General features: G+C 36.9%; 1 protein-coding gene across 2 annotated transcripts in view; it reads right to left on the bottom strand.

The window, feature by feature from the left end:
* Nucleotides 1–438: 438 nt before the first annotated feature.
* CD2AP (CD2 associated protein) overlaps nucleotides 439–20,167 on the bottom strand; it is a 76,650-nt gene continuing 56,921 nt past the window's right edge. For both annotated transcript variants that reach the window (XM_071439537.1, XM_071439546.1), the window contains 9 exons: nucleotides 18,448–18,484; nucleotides 18,018–18,080; nucleotides 14,545–14,704; nucleotides 12,586–12,728; nucleotides 6,352–6,467; nucleotides 5,463–5,549; nucleotides 4,679–4,863; nucleotides 3,894–3,957; nucleotides 439–2,758 (listed from right to left, as the gene is read on the bottom strand). In XM_071439537.1, the coding sequence (XP_071295638.1) occupies nucleotides 2,717–2,758; nucleotides 3,894–3,957; nucleotides 4,679–4,863; nucleotides 5,463–5,549; nucleotides 6,352–6,467; nucleotides 12,586–12,728; nucleotides 14,545–14,704; nucleotides 18,018–18,080; nucleotides 18,448–18,484 (897 nt within the window). In that variant the 3' untranslated portion in view covers nucleotides 439–2,716. The remainder of the gene's footprint in view (nucleotides 2,759–3,893; nucleotides 3,958–4,678; nucleotides 4,864–5,462; nucleotides 5,550–6,351; nucleotides 6,468–12,585; nucleotides 12,729–14,544; nucleotides 14,705–18,017; nucleotides 18,081–18,447; nucleotides 18,485–20,167) is intronic.

Raw genomic sequence — 20,167 nt, 5'->3', positions numbered from 1 at the left:
TGCCTTTTCCCCCTTCCATATCCCTATTAAACATGCCATACCCTCAGTTTTCAGTTTTCACTATATACTTAAGAAGGGATTCAAACATGCATTTATCCATGTTACTGACTGGCAATAGGGATCTTAAATAAAGCCTCTGAAGATGCACAATAAGGTTAGTTCAATATGGGCCAAGAGGAAAAAATGGGGGGAATGAGTAGATCCTGAAAAGTTAAAAATTCCCAGTTACATTTGCAAAGGAAAACAGAGCTTTCCAACTGTAAGGATCCTAAACCACCCTGATAGTCAGGAGCCAGAGCATCCCAGTGAGATAATGGAAATCTGAAAACTTTAAAGGGGTCCATTATAAATACTTTGCTTCCACCCCCCCCACTCCTCCTTGAAAAGAATTTAAAGGCATACAAAACAATCCTGAACAGAATTGAGCAGATGCCTGAAGAGGTTTTTATACTCATTTTATTTGCTGAGTTTGGATAGCATGCATCATTTTACAGCACCGGTAGACAAGTCAGTGAAGCACACTGCTCTTAGGAACTTGTACTGTGGAATGTCTCAAAACCATTACCCTCTCCCCCTCCACTCCAGTATGTAACACTAGCTGAAGACAAGACAGACACACATCAGGGCAACTTCCTTACGGCTACAAATACTCATAGCAGCGACTTTTAAAGGAGGGTTTATTAAATCAAGTCATTGCACTTGGGTCATTTATTGCTAGAGCGAACAAAGGCCATTAAATAACAAACACCTCTCATTTGTGGCTTTAGCTGATTGTCTTGCTCTGTTCATCCTCTGCAAGCTCACACACAGGCACAATTTCTGCAGAGCAACCCCTTCCAAGATTTGTTTCATGCTCCAATCACAGTGAAGAGCTTGTATAACAAAATTGGGTCCTCCATTAGGCTCAATTCTTGTTTTTCATCACCTGCTCTACAGGCATGAATTCCAGGTAGGAGTTTAGTGTCTGTTGACAGCACATGATTCCTCAATTCATTTGTGATGCACTTGGGCAATTCAAGGTTAAAAGCATTAAGAGTAAATCAGCTTACTAGCAATTTGACTAGCAAATATTACTCCATACCTGCATAGTGTATTGAATAGATTTCAATGAGATTTCACGAACTATTTGAATCAGTAGTGGACAAACATTCCCCAATTAACTTTTTGACATTTGTATTTGATGACACAAACTGTAGAAGAATTTCATGGTGTGGGATTACTCTCAAAAAGTAATACTTCCATGTCACTTCAGCAAGTGACACACTGAATAATTACTAGATTTATGACTACTCCCATGAAGAGAAGCTGAATTACTTTCTTTTATTGGTGAAGTTGCCAAACTATGAGGCATGTTTTTGTCTTTTAAGTTACAGCAGACCTGAAGGAGATGAGCTGATTAACAGAACTAATGAATTTGACTGGCTTTCTAAAGCTGTATGTTTTTTAATTCTTTAATCAGACAAACACATCAATAAATACCATTGCCTCCCATCACTTTGCATATTATTTGTGTATTGTTCTGGTGCAAGTTTTGAGCCCAGGGGTTAAAGATAATGGTAATCCACAAGACCTCAACTTCTTTTCCATAAAGTAAAGACACCATCTTGGACACCAGCACAATGATGTCAAAGCAATTGTTCCAATCACTTATTAAAATACAAAGATGTTACTAAGTTTAGAGGTACGCAATATACTGAGAAAGTTTATGGCATAAATATATAAATATTGAGAGCTTTTGAGAGTATCAAAGTTCCAAAGGGATTTATTTGGAGATATATTATAAACAAAACCTGACTATTGTAAAAACAAATCAAGATGCATACTTGAACCACTAGAAAGACTGATGACTTCAGAAACACAGAAGTACAGATGCTGTGACTTAAGGTTTACTCTTTCATCCTCTACACTGTAATATTTTAGGCACAACAGGTTGAGTTGAGACTGGACCCTCGCTTTGTTTCTGTATTCCTTGCATTTTGTGGTTTAACAGTTAATTTTGTCATGATTTCACAATTAAGTCTTAAATCCCTTTTTAATCCAATAGTGCAAGTGACAAACCGTTCTGCTAAACTACTGGAATTAGATCATTCAATCTTTCTACAATGCATAGGAGTTTCACCTGCTTCATTGCACTAACAAATTCCTATCTCATTATTCAGACTATGCTGTTCATAAGTTGAGTATTCTCACTGCAGACAGGCACAACAGCATAACCCTGGGTAAGACTGCCAAAATTATACAAATATTATATATTCCCTTTTGCATGTAGGGGAAAAGTAGTGACTACAATTACAATACAGTCATTCCATCCCTTCCAACAGACTATTTTACAGATTAGTTGCAAAGACAGATCACCCTATTTATAGTATAGATCTCTTTAAAAATTAAGCTACAGGTATTCAATAAAAATCTATTAAGAATTCCCTCTCCTTTCTATACAGATTCAGTAGTATTTTCAAGCAAACCAAAAAAATAAGGTCTGCAATTCCAGCACAGTAAGAAATAAGGCCTCTTTTATATTGGCAAAAAAATTACACCATTCTTTTTTGTTTTCTTATCTCTCTGAATATAAGACTATATTCCTTTTTTTTTAATTATATTTTTTCTTTAAGACTGTAGAACACCAGAGCATCCATTATAATGAAATAAGAGTCAGTTCTCCTTGTGTTCAGCTTTGAATTCCTGGCAAGTTAAAAACATTGAGTCCATAGCTGTCTCATGTAGACATCACTGCTTTCTTCAATTTTTCTATTTCAAGCTGAAAAAACAAACATTTTGAAAAGAAAGTCATTATTAAAGTAGCTATAAAATCTTCAGAGCTTCCACCAAAGTTACAACCTTTACATTTCAAAGACACTTAAGTATTACACCATAGAACCACTCGACAGTACAGTATTTAAAGTTGATTTTGTACCACCATATTGCTAAAAAACCAGGAATTTAAAGGATTAAAAATTTCACAACAGTTCTGGTACAATCTTTTTAAAATTTAAAAAATAAAATCTGATTGATAAATCAGTTTATCTGGATAAACTCTCTCTGAAAAAAGAAGTCAAAGCTGGGTTATGCAATCACCTGACAGGTCTCCCCATGTAATGCTGCACCGCCCCTTTCATGCAGAACACTGCCTGGATTAATTTGTATTTCTTGACATGGACTTAGAGGACACCTGGAGTTACATCCTCTTCATCTCTACTGCATATTTAAGGCACCTTGATTGCTTTAGAGTCACAGTAAAGAGAGACTCACCAGAAGTTTCTCTCATGTGTTTCAAGTAGCTTTGTAGCCAGCAAGACACAAATAAAATGTCCTTTTGTACCAGACTGAAATAATTTCCTACAATGAGCTCGTCCTATTAACTACCTAATGGCATCATACTGCAATGTAGATAGTGTTCTTCATCAGTAAATTGAGGAGTGGCATTCATTCATCAGGAATTTTTTCAGATGCATTCTGTTCTTTTGGCAAATCATCCATACTTAATATTTAAACAATTCATCAAAAATGCAGAGAAGTTTACTTTTGTTTTTCTTTTGATTACTTAAATAGGTCTTTCAATCTTATAAATGCAAAGTATTAACTGTGTCTCCTGGAAGTTGTCCAGTTGGACATATTTCTAGAAAAGAGCAGAACCCAACAGCACTAAACTGAACTGCCACCCCAACCCCCACACTGATTGTTACAAATAATATTCCAGAAAAAGAAAGCTGAACTTGGATCTTCTCTATGCATCCAAATGCCTCATGAGGAGGCATTCATTCAATCACAAAATAAAACAGCAACACAAAAAGAGACTGGACAGGTTTGTTAAGACTTTCCTGTGACATCAAATCCCAGAACAAAGCCTACACAACCTCTGAACTCCTCATGCCCTCCCAAAGTGGTAACATTACCTCGAGATTGCTTCGCAACAGCTTCTCTTCTTCCAAATCCTTCTTTAGTTTTTCCAGTTCTCTCCTAAAAGTAGTTAAGATGGAAACAGAATTGAGAAGGGGGAAAAAGAAACTTCACATTACTGAGGACAGGATGCAGAGGCCTTGTTTAAATTTTACAAGTGCACAAAACAAGGCACATGCCCACCTGTGAATTGTTACTCACATCTGTTGGACCACAAGTTTCCACCATCACTCAACACTTCTTACCTACTGCTTTTCACCTCTCCCTAATTTTTTAATCCCAATTTTAAGGAAGCTACTTAAATGTTTGTGCTGTTAATTTAATATTTAAAGTTGAATTCAAGCTAAAATAACCTAAAATAACACAGCTACTTCTACACACAGAATAAATTACTTAGAATATAAGTCATGTCAATACTGCAAGTACTTTTGCACAGTGTTACACAAGGTCTGCACCATGTACTTATGTCATTACCACAAAAAATTAACTAGTTTTCCTTACAAAGAAAGCACAAACTGTTAAAGAAATACTTTCAAAATGATGTAATGGATGCAGGAGTGCAAATTAGGAGGGAAAAAAATGTGTACAAATTACAAAACTACTCTGACATCAAATTTGTACTTATTCAGGACATTTAGTAAGATTAATTTAAATAGAAAATACCTGAATTTATGTATTAATGTTATTAGCAGAGGATACCTTTCTTAATTTAAAGTTTGGCATTAACGACATTTATAAGATGCCTATATAAGCCCTTGCAGATTGACAAAGGAAAATTTACCCATGCTCTTTCTTCAGGGCGTCTACTAAACCCATTAAATCATTAATCTGAGTCCTGAGTTCTTCCACAGAAATTTTTTCCTCATATGTTTCTCCTTTCAGTTGGAGGTCTCCAGGTAAAAAGTCGAGTATGACAGAGCTTGGTCTCTGAGATGAAGGTGGGATCAGTGGGCTGAATGCAGATGGCTAAAAAATAAATTGGCAGAAAGGTAAGAAGTGAAATCTTTATGAACTGAATGCTTACAGCACACAGGTTGTACCAGGATGGGAGCTAAATGTGCATAAGTTCCCTTAATTTTCTACCTAAAAGGTAAAAAAAAAGTCCAGTTTGAATGGATTACTGGCGTATATGAGATAGTTACTTTATACAGCTCTTAATTAAGGATTTACCTGAGGGCCCTGTAATCACTAAAGAAAGTACTTACATTTCAGTCCCCTTCACTTAAAAAAAAGTGATTTAATGGATTCCACTGGATCGTTATAAACAAACTTTTGTGCACCCTGCTGATCTGCTGTTATTCTGTCTATCAGGAGACTGAAGGCTGAGCAGATATGGAACTTATTTGGGAAATACCACCTGATACAGCAGTTCTCATCAGAACTCATGCACTTTGTAAGTATAAATGAACTTCAGTACTAAATTTCTTACTATGACTGAGCTCACTTGTACTCAACTACAAGCACTGGCATTCAGATGGTTTCATGAACCTGTACTGGAAATGCAAACAGGATGAACAGAACACCAAGCTGCCTGGTACTCCTCTGGCTCCTTGGTAGCATCATACCTTCTTTGTTTCAGCTGGCTTTGGTTTGGCACTTTCTTCTTCTTTCTGCACCTTCAAAATTTTTTCTGGACCCACATTTTGACTTGCCTGGTAAACCAGTCATAAGGAATGAAAAGTTTTCAGAATTAAAACAACAAAAATTAAAAGTAAATTAAAAAAAGGAAAAAAGACTTTCATGTGTTTCTAAAAATGCAATAGTAAAGGGGAAAACCAAGTAACAAAAGTTAAATTGCTACACTATCAAACTTTTCTGTCCCTGACAGTCAGAACTTTCCTTCTCCACATTGAGCTGAACTTAAATCAAACACAGGAATCTTGGGCAGGATTTTCAAGCATATTTGCAATACTTAAGTCTGTGACACTTTGGGGAGCCTGTAGGTTCTTCCACAAAACACAAATGGGCAGTAACTGTAGATGGTAACTGGCATAACTATGCAACATCCAGTGAGAAAAACTGATTTCAAGGACTCTGCACCACCTGCTTCTCATTATCTGACAACCTCACATCAGCACTAAGATCATAATCCCCCTGTTACAGCAGCATTAAATTACAAATTTATAGTGGCCAATTGTCAAAGTCACTACAGACAGTTTCAGAGCTGTGTGTATGTACAACACTTATTGCACCATCAGTGAGGCCAGAAGAGCTGAGCATTTCCTGCAGCAACACCCCGTGAAACAGAAACACTCCTTCAACTGCAACACAGTTCCAGTTGTTTCTCTGACATTCACTTCCCTGCTGGGCATGGATCCCTGCACACAAAACCTACAGGAACTGAACCCCTGCAGCATTTTGCCCTGGCTCAAAAGACTGTTCCCCAGTGTAGTCCTGCTTCCTGGGAAGCCAGTTTTTAGTTCCCTACTAGGAGAACACCCCCAAAATACTCACAGGACTACTGCTATTGAAACGGGAAGGCAGCCTCCTACCAGGCATCTTGGGCCGGTTCGCAGTTGGGTGTGACAGATTATCTGAGGTAGCTATGACATCATCAAAGCTTAACAGATCTACAAAAAGAGGAAAACAGAGACCACCATCAAGACCAGAAAGTTTTGCTGAGTTCTTTTTATCACTTTTTTTTTAACTTGAGACACAAAAAAAGAATTATCAGAATTCTTGTTGTTTTGAGGATTTTCAGCCTATACGACACATGAGGTATCTGAAACACCTGCATGACTGACATATCTGGGAAACTCTATTTTCCCCACTTGAAAAAAACATAAGGATTAATTCAACTAGGACTTACATTCAAGTTAATTTGTGTGAACAGAAGAAATGCTTTAGCAACATGGCAGCATCTGCAGAAAATATATTTATTACTTTTTCTAAGAACTGCCATATTCAACTACTTGAGAGTATATTTTCTTGTCACTGAACTTGACTTCTTGTCACATGAAAAGCATAAAAATGCAAGTTTAGTGACTAAGACAAAAATAAAAGCAAAATGGTAAATTACATACTGGTGTACTCCACATATTGGTGAAAGCTAACAAGACATTAACTGCACCTATGTCTGTGCAGGGTAGTTTTTTTCATGTCCAGTACCTAAAGATAATACACAACTTCATAAAGACTTTAATAAAACACTTCAAAACTCCTCTCTTGTACTTTATTCAATCACACAGATCTCTTTGCTCATTAGGCTCTTTATGCTCACACCTCTAGGAAAACTCTCTCTGTCAGATCAGCAGAAATGCTTTACATCCTCTGGGAACAGGCAACTTCAGGAAAAAAGTTGATAATAGAAGAACTGACCACAACTAGTCTTAGTAACGTAGGTATTTCACCTAAGTAACAACAGGACTTGGCCTTTTCTCCACAAAAGTAAGTATACTTACCTGCCATAGATGTTTTGTGAGATTGAGTGGTGGTTTTTATTTAAGCATTGACATGAGATTACAGTTATTATATATCATTTACAACCCAAATACATCACTTAGTTTATAAACTAAAGTCTATAGACTAACTTAAATACCACACAGTATTTATTACAGGCACCATAAACAACATTCAAGATTTTGGGTTTGATTTTTTTCATGACCTCTGATTCTTCCTTGACATTATGATTTAGCAAATAGAACCTATGATATCTCTTTTCCTGCATTCCCATTAAAGGTCAGATAAGAAAAAAGCCTTGGGTACACTGAGCCAGACCATTCATACTCCTTCAGTGTCTGGATGTCTTAAAATCATCCGATTAACCCAAGTTTTACTCACACATTGTCAAAGCTATTTTATACCTGTAGGTACTAAGTAGGTACTAAGTTTTCCACTGAATGTTTAATTGATTTTAATCTGTTCTCTGCATGAATATCCTTGAAGGCCTTAGAAGATTCAGCTCCTTTGGATAGCCCTGACCAGACCTACTTCATCACCCATTCCTTTATAGCATGGTCACCAATCAGTTTTGCTGCTTTTTACTTCTATTCAAGAGAATGTCAAGACAGTCTTGTGTAAACATGCAATCACACCTGCAGTTAAACAAGCAGGGGAGAAAAAAAAAGAAAGAAGAAACAGAAGAGTGATGAATGGCAAGCAGCTGACGGAAAAGAGGATGAGGGAGAAATAAATGAAAAGGGATTTCTGTTCTAGTCTGTGCCAATAAAATATTTCCTTTAATACACTGCAAGCAACAGTGACCATAGGGTCATTGCATGGCCTTTACTCAATTCTCAGTAATCCCAGAGTACAAAGCTGTCAGAATCACAAAGGGGTTTGAGCTGGAAGGGACCTTAAAGATCCCCCTGTTCGAGCCCCTGCCATGGGCAGGGACACGTTCCCCTAGACCAGGCTGCCAAAGGTCAAATTAGGATTTATATTAGTTAGGTATCATTAAAAAGGTAACAAGAAAAACTTTCATGCCTTTTTCCCCTCATCTCCCTAATTTCTGACTTTAAATGATCCTTCTTTTGTTATTCCACAGAAATGACAAATCATTTTGCAAGAAATTTAAGTAAGAATTATAAATTTAGTTGCTATTATGATTGTAATGCCAGTCCTGTCTCCATGAATAGTAAACATCAGGCATATTAAACATATTAAAAATATATTAAGAAAAATGTAAAGTTTGAAAAAAAAAAATCACAATATTTGACAAGGCTTGAAGACCGCTAGAGTCCTGAACTGTGTACTATTTAAATATAGATAGTGGGATGATACAAAAGCCAAGGACTTTTTCCACATTTCTAACATCTTCTAAAGGAATTTGTTACGCCTGAGAAAATTGTTCAACATTAAGACTGATTGCCAGAAGATTCCAGTAAGAGGGAATTCTGACTCTACTTCAATTTTTGTTTTTACTTTTCCAATTTATTGCTTTGGTAAAGGGAAGAAATTAAAACACAGGTTGGTGGAGATTGGGGTTTGGGCTTTTTGGTGGTGGTGGTGGTAGGCTGATTGGTTTTACTGCAGGCTTAAGGGGTTTACTGATGAAATCCATTGAAAGTTCACAGTCTACGCCCGTTTCAATCAATAAAATGATTTACCAAATAGGATTCTTACAGACAGCCTGTCAGCAATTGTTGAAGGAAATCCCATCATAGTGCCAAAAGAGCAATACCACACAACTGGTGATAATCTGGGTCAAAAAAAGGAGTTTCTCACTGAGCAAAAGCACCTTTCTAAGAAGATGAACTAAGCCTAAAGTTACATAGCATGGACAATTAGAAATGTCTCTTCTACAAGCTTACCACAGAACTACCACAGAGCTGTTAGGAGCTTTGACAGGCACAAATAATGAGAGGCTTTGTTAAGATTTGTGAATGTTTCAAGTGTATTCATAGCAGCTTGTCTTAAAAAGCCTTCACAAAAAGAAGCAAAGCTGAAGGGTGGCTGAAGAAATCATGGTTCCACCATCTCATGTGGCTGGGGTTTAAATACCCATGATACAAGTGAAATGCATTCAATATTTTAGAAGATAAGAACTCACATTAATCTGTGGAGTAAAAAGATGCCATCCTTTCTCATATTACTCATCTTGCTGAGATTTGCCCCCAAAAATTCAGGGGACAGCTATAAGCTATAAAATATTTAAGTGCTCAGAAGCTTCATGACTGTGTTCTTTGTGTGTACAGAATGATAAAGCCATTCAACCTACATACACCAGATGTACTAAAGGTACTGAACACATTTCACTACAAACAAACACAAAGTTTGGCTTATCAACAGCTCAACTATAAATTTTTTCTTACTGTTAGTCCCCACCAGTTCCTAAAGGAAAAGCCTACTTAAAGTAACTTCTTTAAAAGCTAAGGAAAACAGGCATTCAAACAAAAGAAAAAAAGTGCATTTTTAATAGAAACCCCAAAGTTTTAGTACCAATAATTGCAACTGAAAACCACATTCACGATGTTAGGAAGAGGATGTGTATGGAATAAAGCATTTGGATTTCCTTAGAGTTTGTTATCTTACCAAAATGGAGAAGGGTAGGGTAATTTCCTGACACGTAAGAAGGGAAACATGGCAAACAGGATAGGAAACAAAATCTGGAAAGAAAAGTCAAGGAGAGGAATGTCTAGAAAAAGATTCTGAACAAAAAAATTATTTTACAAAGCAGGAAAAAGAAACATTTGTAGAAGAAACAGAATTGCTTTACATGTTCAGCATGCCAGCATTACAGCTTTAGTCTTTTATAATACTTGATTCTAATCAAACAGAGAAACATTTATGCAATTTTTCAATTAAAACTTCAAGAGGAGTTATTTCAATGTGATCAATGTTTCTAAACGGTTCTGATTATTTGTCCTTATCTGACAGCTGGTGACAATTTTGGCATGGGGTGGGTTGGTTTTTTCATAACAGAATATTTACAGCTTCTTACGCTGAACTGAAAGTGGCTCAATCTAAACTTCATCACTTCATGGTCAAACTATGTTGCAAAAAAGCAGGACCCATAATTCAAAAAAAAAAAATCCTAAAAATTCATCAATTCATCTACCCCATGATCATAAACTGAAGGGGGGGGGAAGAAATAAAAAATAAAGACTCTGGTAAAGCAGTTGCCAGCCCCATCCATTCATTTTCCCTCATCTTTTGTTAATACCTATTCTAGTTATTGTAAGGTTAAACAGTCTTAGAAGTTATATAAGGACCCAACATCTTTTTTTTTTTTTTTTTTTAATATAGACTTGGCTGCACAGGGTATGCTGCACAGGTCTTTAGCAGCACAGTATGTAGAGAATTAGAGCATGAGATTCATTACATTTTACTGGCAGGAGTTTGGATCAGTCCCTTTTTCCTACAAGAGCAGTAGGACTGACTTATGCAGATTGTTTAAAGGAATGTCAATTTGACAAAACAGAGGATTTCTGAAACTCTCCTTCAACTACAGCTCCTTGACCCTTCTCAGTGCTGCAGCCCCACATGAACTGCCTGAGCCTCTTCTGCTTGCTGTGCACCAAATGCAACTGAACTGAACATTGTGTACCCCTGTGCCCTGCCTAGGTATTAAAATCTTTAATTTCTCCAGAAGCCTGTAAAAACTTATGTTAGCCAAAAAAAAATCTTTTTTTTTAAACAATCTGTGTAAAATTATTCTTTTTCTATCACAGAATATTCTGAGTTGCAGTATATACATGTCAGGTGTTGTGTATATATATATATACATATACACAACACCTGACAACACAGGTACTATGTTGCCACTCTGGTTATTAAAGATTTCAAGGTAACTGAATGTAAAGGAACAAAAAGATATTCCAGCTGTTTTCATAGGGAGTTTTTCCTGAGTTTAATGATACTATGCTATACAGTAACACATCAAACACAACCCTAGAGATAATCATAGAATTTATTATACTAATTAGAAAGCTGATAATCATAGAATGGCTTGGGTTGGAAGGGAACTTCAGGATCTTCACCTTCCACTATTCCAGGCTGCTCCTAGCCCCATCCAACCTGACCTTGGACTCTTGCAGAGCTGGGGCAACCACAACTTCTCTGGGCAACCTGTGCCAGGGCCTTACCACCTCCATATTAAAGAATTTTTTTCTACAATCTAACCTGAGTAGCATAACTTCTGTATTAGAGACATACATGAATTAACCTTTCCTCATATAAAGCATTTACACTTAAAAAGCATATTTTAAAATGCTCAATGAAAGAAAAGTCAGGAGTATTCTTTTCCATTCCTTAACTGCTTCAGCTCTTTCAATGCATTATTTTTATCTTCCAGATGAATTTATTATACTTTGGACCAACTATTCTACAACTAGAATATTTTAATTTGCCTTAAAAATAAACATATTTATACTATTTTTAAACTTATTATTACTGAAATCTTTTCTGAGACAAAAAGTTGCATTTGAGATATGTAAGATGAACACTGCAGGTATAATTCACTACAGCTTTTTCTGAAGTAGTTAATCATTAAAATATAAATAATTAAGAATTTAGAAAAATATGCCCACAGCAGCTGATCTCTGCCTAAGTGACACACAGAGGTCTGGTATCAGTTGCACTGTCAGTCTAGGGCTAATGGTATCAATACAGTAGTTCAGAGGTTCTGATCATTAAATGTGGGTGTTTTAACCACTATCAAGGGTTTTACTGAATATATTTAGAATTAAGGAGATGCCAGGTTTGGCTCAAGGTGCTTTAAGTAAAGCCATAAGCATGTATTCAAATGTACAATGCTCCATGCTTTTTTAAGGTCCCAATTAAAGGTATGATAAAGTCAAAATCTAGAATAGCTCTGAACTAAATCACAGGAGGCCAAAGGTAATGGCATTGCCAAGAATTCTGAAGTTAGCTAGAAAAGCAGTTATCTGACTTGCAAAAGCAGAACAAACTGAACCAGCCATTAAGAAAAGAACTTCATAAAAACTCAAGATGAAAGTGGCAGCAAAAAAAGCAAGCTTTCAAATTAGAAGGACAAACCATTATCTCTGTCTCCCTTCCTACCCACTGTTTCAACCCAGAGCTCAGCAGCTACCTGCAAATACCCTGCTGACATCTGCTCATCCCCTCCTGACTCTTACCTTCAGCTGCCTCCAGCACTTCTAAAAAAATACACAGGCATAAATGCACTCAGTGGCATTTTGAGTAAATCACTCAAAAAGCTTATTCTAGCCCTGTAAAACACAGCAATCCAAACAGAAAGGCACAAAAGAATATTTCTTTTCTTACCTGATTCTTTAGAGCTCTTTACCACAAGTGAATCTACCTCTACTGATTTTGGTCTGAGTGGCAATGGTTCAGAGTCTAACTTTGGTTTTGCTACTGGCTCAACTTCAGATTTTGGTCGAAGAGTAACAACTTCTCCATTAGTTCTGTGGTAAGAAAAAAAAAAAAAAAAACAAAACCTGCCTAGTCAAGAGATGAAATAGTTTAAAAGGGAAAAATACCAAGAATTAGAAGCAAACTGAAAAATTATGGTAGATTTTATCACTTTCTAAAGCCTTGTTTTAAAATCAAGGTTTCTGGAGATCAATTTTACTCCTATGAAAACCAATTTTTCTGTTCCATCTCTTGCAGAGTTGCTAGATGTGCACAAAACCCGTGTGAAAATAATCCAGAACTTTTAGGACATACTTTGGCATTTCAATTCAAAATATTACACTTCAAACAACAGCTGAGCTGAATAATATTTTCACTAATACCTCTTGAAATAATTCAGAAATTGACCCCTTGACATGAAAGAAAACTTCCTGTACAGGAAAAAGGGCTGACAAGAACAAGGTATTTCTTGCTGGATATGGAAAAAGCCACCTTGTAGCTTTTGTTCTACTATGCATTCCTTCCATATCTGCTCACATCATTCACAGACAACAAAAACCCCAAGAACAACAATGAAAAAAATCCAAAGCAGTGCAACCCCCACCAAAATAAATAAAAAATAATAGGAAACATTTTCCTTTACAGTTCTTGCCATCACAAACCCATGCTAACCAGGCCTGATTATCTGGTTGGCCTGTACATGTCATATATAAAGTGTGCCCCTTTCATTAATTCAGCTCCCAAAGCCTGTAAAAGTTTTATTGCAGTAGAAAAAGAGATAGCAGCCAGATCTTCCTAAAACAATGCTAAACACTTTAAGACATTTAAATATCTCTAAGATTTAAAGGTTTCAGTTATCAAAGCCCACAGCTTACTACAGACCCCTATTTAACTGCACATGTGCATCCCTTTAGAACAACAATTATTTTCTAAGCTGGAAAAGAATATGACTTGTGGTTTTAAAAAAATAATCTTTACTTGGGAAAGCCTCCAAAATATCAAGTGAATATAACACAATTCCATACTGAAAAGTTATTTAAGGTGCAAGCTCTTTGATGTAGCAGCTTTATTTGCACAAGGCCAAGTGTATCACAACCTCACTTTCTCATGGTTCTTTCAAGCCAAAATCCCAAAGGGACAGTTACCAGTCAGCTGTTGGCTTACACTTCTGGGTAAGGGCCTAGCAACTGCTGCAGTGGAGACAGAAAGGAAAATTCTATGTGTGGGAGACTGTATGGATGCAAAATTAGTTTTAGTGGAAGTTTCAAACTCATGAGGAAAAAAAAATAAGTGGATCTAGAAGAAGTATTTGTACCTGTTTATCCAGTAACTCAAGTGAGAAGGCTCAAGAGTAGAGCATCTGAATGTGGTTCTGTAATAAGTGCTTCCTTCCCCAGGAGCAGACATGAGTACCACAGTGAGTACCTTTAGCACAGAACCTCAGTTCTTCCTTTCCATCTATCTTACCCTATACAAAGTGCTCAAGCCTTGAACACTGAGGCAGCTCAAATTTTCAGGGTTTTTTTCAACACAGTAATAATTCTCAAGGGCCATGCCCACATTCTTTTATTCTACCCTTGTTAGTGTAGCTACAGCAGCCATCAGATGAGCAATTTCATCTGCACCATGGTCAGTTATGCTCTAATACTGACTCTGAAATGGATTCAATGTCTCAAAGGATTTGAAAAGCCTAGGTTCACCTTCATAAAGACGTGGAGAACTAAGACAATGGTAGGTATAAGGCAAAACTTATCCTTGCATCCTTTTCACCCTTAAAGCACACATTTCTTCCCAACTCATCCATGAGGGAAGATCAAACAACAAATCAAATTGAATATACTTAGTGTCTGCAGTTTCAGTCATACTGACTTGGATGCAGATGATGGCAAACCAGGTTTGTCTGGACGTTTTGGGTGCAGGAGCCCTGCTCTCAGTAGGCTGTTGGTCTTGCTTGGAGGAATCGGCTTCTTGGGTGGTACTTGAGGAGCTTGTGGCTTCAAAGGTTTCTGATCCAAAGCTCCTTTTTCATCTGACAAAGGAAGTCACATTTTTAAAACTCCACATTGTCTAGAATTCTTACACTGCTAATCAGTTAGAAAGCACTTGCTGTCAGAAATGCCTTCTCTGAAGATCAAAATGAAAAATACATATGCAAGTGTCTTAAATGACACCTTATCAAAACACACAAATTACTTACCTGAGCTCAAAAAGATTTATCTAAGAGTAAGATCAATCTTCCTACTGACATGAAACAGTAGTAATAAATTATGGATTCACATTATTGCCCTGCAAATGACAGCTAAGAACCAAAAGCCTATGTACTGCATTGTCTTTTCTACAAATTAATTTTATTTTCTTTTAAAGAGGTAGGGGTTTTTATTTTGTTGTAACTAGACTTCTTACACACACAAACAGCATAATTTATCTATGGACGAAGGGGAGGAGAGAAATTAATTTTTATCTGAATAGCTGAATTTATTTTATCTCAAGTCTGCCTTCCTACAAAGAGATGGAAATTAGGTATGAATAATTAAAAAAAAAAAAAAAAAAAAAAAAAAAAAACAAAACAAAACAAAAAAAAAAAAAAAAAAAAACCACTATTTATTTGTTTAATGACTACATGACCTAACTGAATCCTGTCCAGAGGAGCTGGCATACAACATATAGGACACTGAAAAATTCAAGCTGCCTTACAAGCAATAGTTGAATAGGTTTGAACCCATGTGTCCTAACTCTACCTTGCTGGACAGCCTGAGCAAACCTACTTTTCCCTGTAAAACCATGCCACAGCTCAGTATACACTAAGTACTGAATATTCTAAAAAATAATTGTTAGGTTACAGCAAAGGGTTACAGTTTTTTACAGTTACTGCCCTTATAGGGCAGTAAATCAGTAAACTGGGATGGAGAGAGTGACCTTCAGCTTTGATTCTCCCCATCCTCCCCTTCTGCAATTTGCTTTTAACCAAGTATTGATCTGGTGTAAATTGTTTATGTATGCTATGGACCTGGGAGCCGGGCTGGGTATTTGCTTCAGCTCCATGCCAGCAAAGTGTCTGAACTGCCAGGTCTAGGGCTGATTCCCTTTGGACAAGTCCTGCAGGCACTGAGCACCCCTCCAACCCCAAAACAGGAAGAAGCCAACGTTCTTTCACAGGAGTATTGAGAAGCCAACAGATCCTAGAGACACTTCTGCCAAAAGCACTGCTCAGGGGCAGAACTGTCTTCCTGCTTTGGGACACTTGAACACCAGGAGGAGAAAAACTGGCTGCCATCTCCCTGCAGTGTCTCAGCATGGAGCTAAGAGCACAGGATGCTGAAGCAGTGGAAGGATTTGCCACACGGTGGGGCTGCCTGCCCTGTGAAAAGCAGCACATCAGCAGCAGCAGCAGCCACTCCTGCCTCCCCACCCAACACACAACACTGCCAGTTTTAACACCCGACACCAGCCAGCACTAAGTGCAAGATCAATCGGCTTTATTGAAGCTGTGCTGAGCACAAGTCGAGAATTTGCTTTTAAGAGAGTTCATAAACAGGGCAGAAAAATTGCTGTCATCAAACCCTATTCCTGAACTCTCAGTTCTCCCTTCTATACTCCCACTCAAAATCCGAATATAAAAAATGTCTATAGCTAAGTGGAATAAGTTAATACCAAAGGCCGAGGTTCACCATGAACACAGAAACTGGGCATTTCTGCTGGACAAAATGACATGTCTTTTTTTGGATTTTGCTTCTCAATGAAAATGTGTTGGCTAAAAATGAATAGGTTAGTAATGGAAATAGAAGATAGAAATCTGAAGACATTTACACTGGGAAAAAATTTCTACATTACAGACACCACTAAGTGCCCTTCATTATAAATACAGAAACACTCAAAGAAACTCTAATTTTTGATCAATTTTTGATTGCAATTAAAGACAGATTAGTCTCCCAATAGGAATAAAAAAAAATGACATGGTTTGATAGCTTCTGATTAGAGCTGCTCAATTAATTTTTTTTTTCTGAGAACTAGTTACAGAACAATTTCATACTTAACGGATTCAATTACTAGTATTAACAGCGCTATTTTTCCACAAGTCCAACAGCACTGATAAATGGGTATATCTTCCAGTAAAACACTAGTGCTATCTAAAAAACTAATTCTTATGACCTGATCTGCAACTGAATCCTTAACAAATTTTTCCTCCTTCATTCCCTGTAGCTCAGTAAAGAAGAGTTCTCTACCTTATGTAATTTTTTTTTGTAAAAGATTTCACATTCCTGTGTTTTTTGGATGGTGTCACTCAACATTTTTTCCTATATTCCTCCATGAACAATTGAGCTCAACTATGCAAAGATTAACACTATAGTCCAAACAGAACGAGTTTAAAATTAAACTGGTTTCAGTTTAGTAGTATTTAAAAGGAGCCAGGAGATCTGGAATCATACAGTTGATCTTAATTCACACCTGAAGACACTGCTCCAACAGATAGAAATTACTGTTTTCTCACATACAGAACAAACAGAACTGATTTTAACAAGTGTTTTTCATATTCAATACCTGAGAGGGTGCCTTGTTAAAATGGGGGTTATAAAACTGCCCAAGGAAGCCAAGAAACCAATCTGGAGCCACACTAGTAGAAATGCTGGTCAGCCACAGTTCTCCATTCACAGGACAGAGTGGTTTTGTAATTTGGTTAAGCTGCAGGATTTCTTCTGCAAGGCCCAACCAACACATTTGTTTAAGCTTCTCACTTTTAAACACAATCAAACATTTTCACTTGGCAAGTTTTTTCAAACATGGAAAGAAGCCTTTTAGAATCTGTTTAGGTGACAACAGTAGCTTTGCCTCTGGAAAAAGACATCCTTTAAATTTTAAGAATAAAGTAGTAAATGTCTCCAAATTCAGTGGAAATTGAAAATATGGAATATAGCAAGAATTAACAGGATAAGAAATCTCCATTTCTGAGACTGTCGCATCTATCTAAGGAGTCTTGTATCTGTTCTGTGTAGCTCTTTCAAAATACTTCTGACCAGACTGATTTTTGCAGCAGTTGACTTTTGCCTTTCTAATAACTTACTACTGCTGCTCAAAACTGCAGCCACTGTCACAGAACTACACCTTCAGAAATTTAATAGTAACTATGTTACTGTGCAATACAATAACCAATCTTCAGAATGTCATATAATAACAAGAAATAAAGATTTTAATAGAGTTTAGCCTCTAACCACTCCAAAGACATTTTTTAACATCACAGACTTGACAACTTCAGTAAATGGTATCAAGGGAGTCTGTATGATGGCTCCTGAACAGAGACCCTATTGCCAGAGCAGCCAAGTCACTATGAAGAAAACTGTCCTTACCTTTTTCTTCTGGCCTCAAAGGAAGGAATTTCTTCTCTCCAGCTGGCAATTCAGGTCTTGAAGCTGAATGCAAATGCAAACCACAGACATTTTTCAAAGAGCTTTAATTATCTTGGTCACTAACTAAAAATAAAACTAATGCCAAGTTGTGTCTTCTCTTTTGCAAGGACTGTAATACCATTTACAAACACTCACTTGAGCCCAGAAAAAGGTTTTCTGAGCCATTGTTAAAATGTTTCCAAAGTAGGCTCCATCATAATTTTAAAAATATACAGCAACAGCAAAATATATAAAGTATGAAAAGTAAGCTCAAGGTGTGACTATGGCTGCATTACTAAAAAATAAAAAACTACTTCTAAATTTTCTTTTGAAGTCATACACTGCTTCTGCAATTTAGTATTTCTCAGACCACCAGACATGTACTACATACCTGGGCTTTTAACTGGAGGTGGAGGTTTCTTTGGCTTCTGCAAAATGAAGGGGAAAAAAACAAAGTCAAGCAAGCAAGCAGATATTCTCTGTATCCAAGACAGCCTCATTTGTGTTTTGTTTTGCATACTGTAACGTGGAGCTTGTTTACCAGCTGATTTTAAAGTATTTCACAAAGGAGGCAATCAATTCAGACAGGAAACACAAAGACCTGGAACAATTCCTCTGATATCTCCCAGACAACCAATTATAAAAATTCAGGAACAAAATTCAGGTCTGTTGAAATTAAATCAGTGCTTCAGCAATGTGCATAAACAGAGGGGAAAAAAAACCCTAAATCCAGTAATTGCATCTTTTGTAGTCCAAAGAATTACTCTGATCACACTCATTTTGATTTCAATATGTAAAACTCAATCTTCGTTAGTACAATGCCAGTTTAAAAGAGTAACCAGGTAATTTTTTGAACCAAAAATGTTCACTTTCAATAAAAACAGATTTCTGAATTAAGTATCAGAGGAATGGCTTCCATTAATTGACTTTTAAATTACAAGTGTAAGAAAAAACTAATAGATGCTGTCAGCAATTGTCTCAAAGACTGCAGTTACATCAAAAACATTGATTTGAGCTCCCTTACCATTATACTTAAGTGGGAGAGATGGACAAACTATGCCAGCCATTAAAAATGTACAAAATATCCAAAATATCACAATGCAACACTTTGTACATTGAAATTACTATTTTGAAACAGTTATTCATCACTTTCTGATACACTTGGAAGCTGAATCTCTGTCCTGCTGAAAGGAGACTGGCACCTCCCAGAAGAGATCCCAACCACTCATCCTTGGAATGTGAGTCATTAAATTGCTTTAGAAGAGGGGCCTTTCTGGTTGTACTAAGGACAAGATTCCCTGATAAAATGATACAAAAGCCTACAAAACCACTTGTTCTTCACAGAGGTACTGCTGAAACCATACAGGCTCTGTGTAACACACCCCCTCCAAAAACACCCTGCAGTGGGAATTTTTCAAACATTTACTATGGATGGATTTCACTTCTGTGCCCCTACAGCTATTGAATAAGCTCTTTTTAATGCAACAAGATTTTATTCTAACATGTGAAATGTAACTAAGCAAGCAGGAGAACCCGTATTCAATTTCTTTCTCTGGTTTCAGAGGACACAAAAGCGAGTGTACCTAAGTAACAAGATTCTATTTTCTTTCTTCCCAAGAAGTAACTACATTATCCAGCTGTGCAGCATTGCTGCCTGTACCAAAAACAATTAAACAGACTTCAGCATCAACTTGCCATTGTACAGTTCTGCTCTGTGTTTTCATGAAGTCAGTATCAAATAGCTGATTATGATCACCAGCCATCCAATGCCTTGAACCTGAAAGCTGCTCAGTGCAAGGTGAATCCCTGTGCTGAGACACTGCACAAAGCAGAATAAAGGATCAAAGCAGGGAAATGCTGTTTAGGGTAAAAGAATGGTTTCGCCCCCCGCTCTGTAGGAAACAACTTTGTATTGTGAAATAGCAACCCTACCTACCCTCTCTTCTTGTATTTTATGACACTTATGCCACCCTTGCAGTGCTGAGAATCCATCTGTAAAGAAAATTCTGACTGGGGGTAGGTAGGTTTCTGTGTATGTGAGGCAATTCAGGATAAATGATAAATTAATAACTCCTGATCTGGAGCTGAATCCATTCCACCTGGGGCTGATG

This window comes from Agelaius tricolor, unplaced genomic scaffold (genome assembly GCF_023055355.1).
Source record: "Agelaius tricolor isolate 1412-34295 unplaced genomic scaffold, bAgeTri1.0.p SCAF_1, whole genome shotgun sequence".
NCBI classification, from domain to species: domain Eukaryota; kingdom Metazoa; phylum Chordata; class Aves; order Passeriformes; family Icteridae; genus Agelaius; species Agelaius tricolor.
This window is presented reverse-complemented; position numbering and strand designations above follow the sequence as displayed.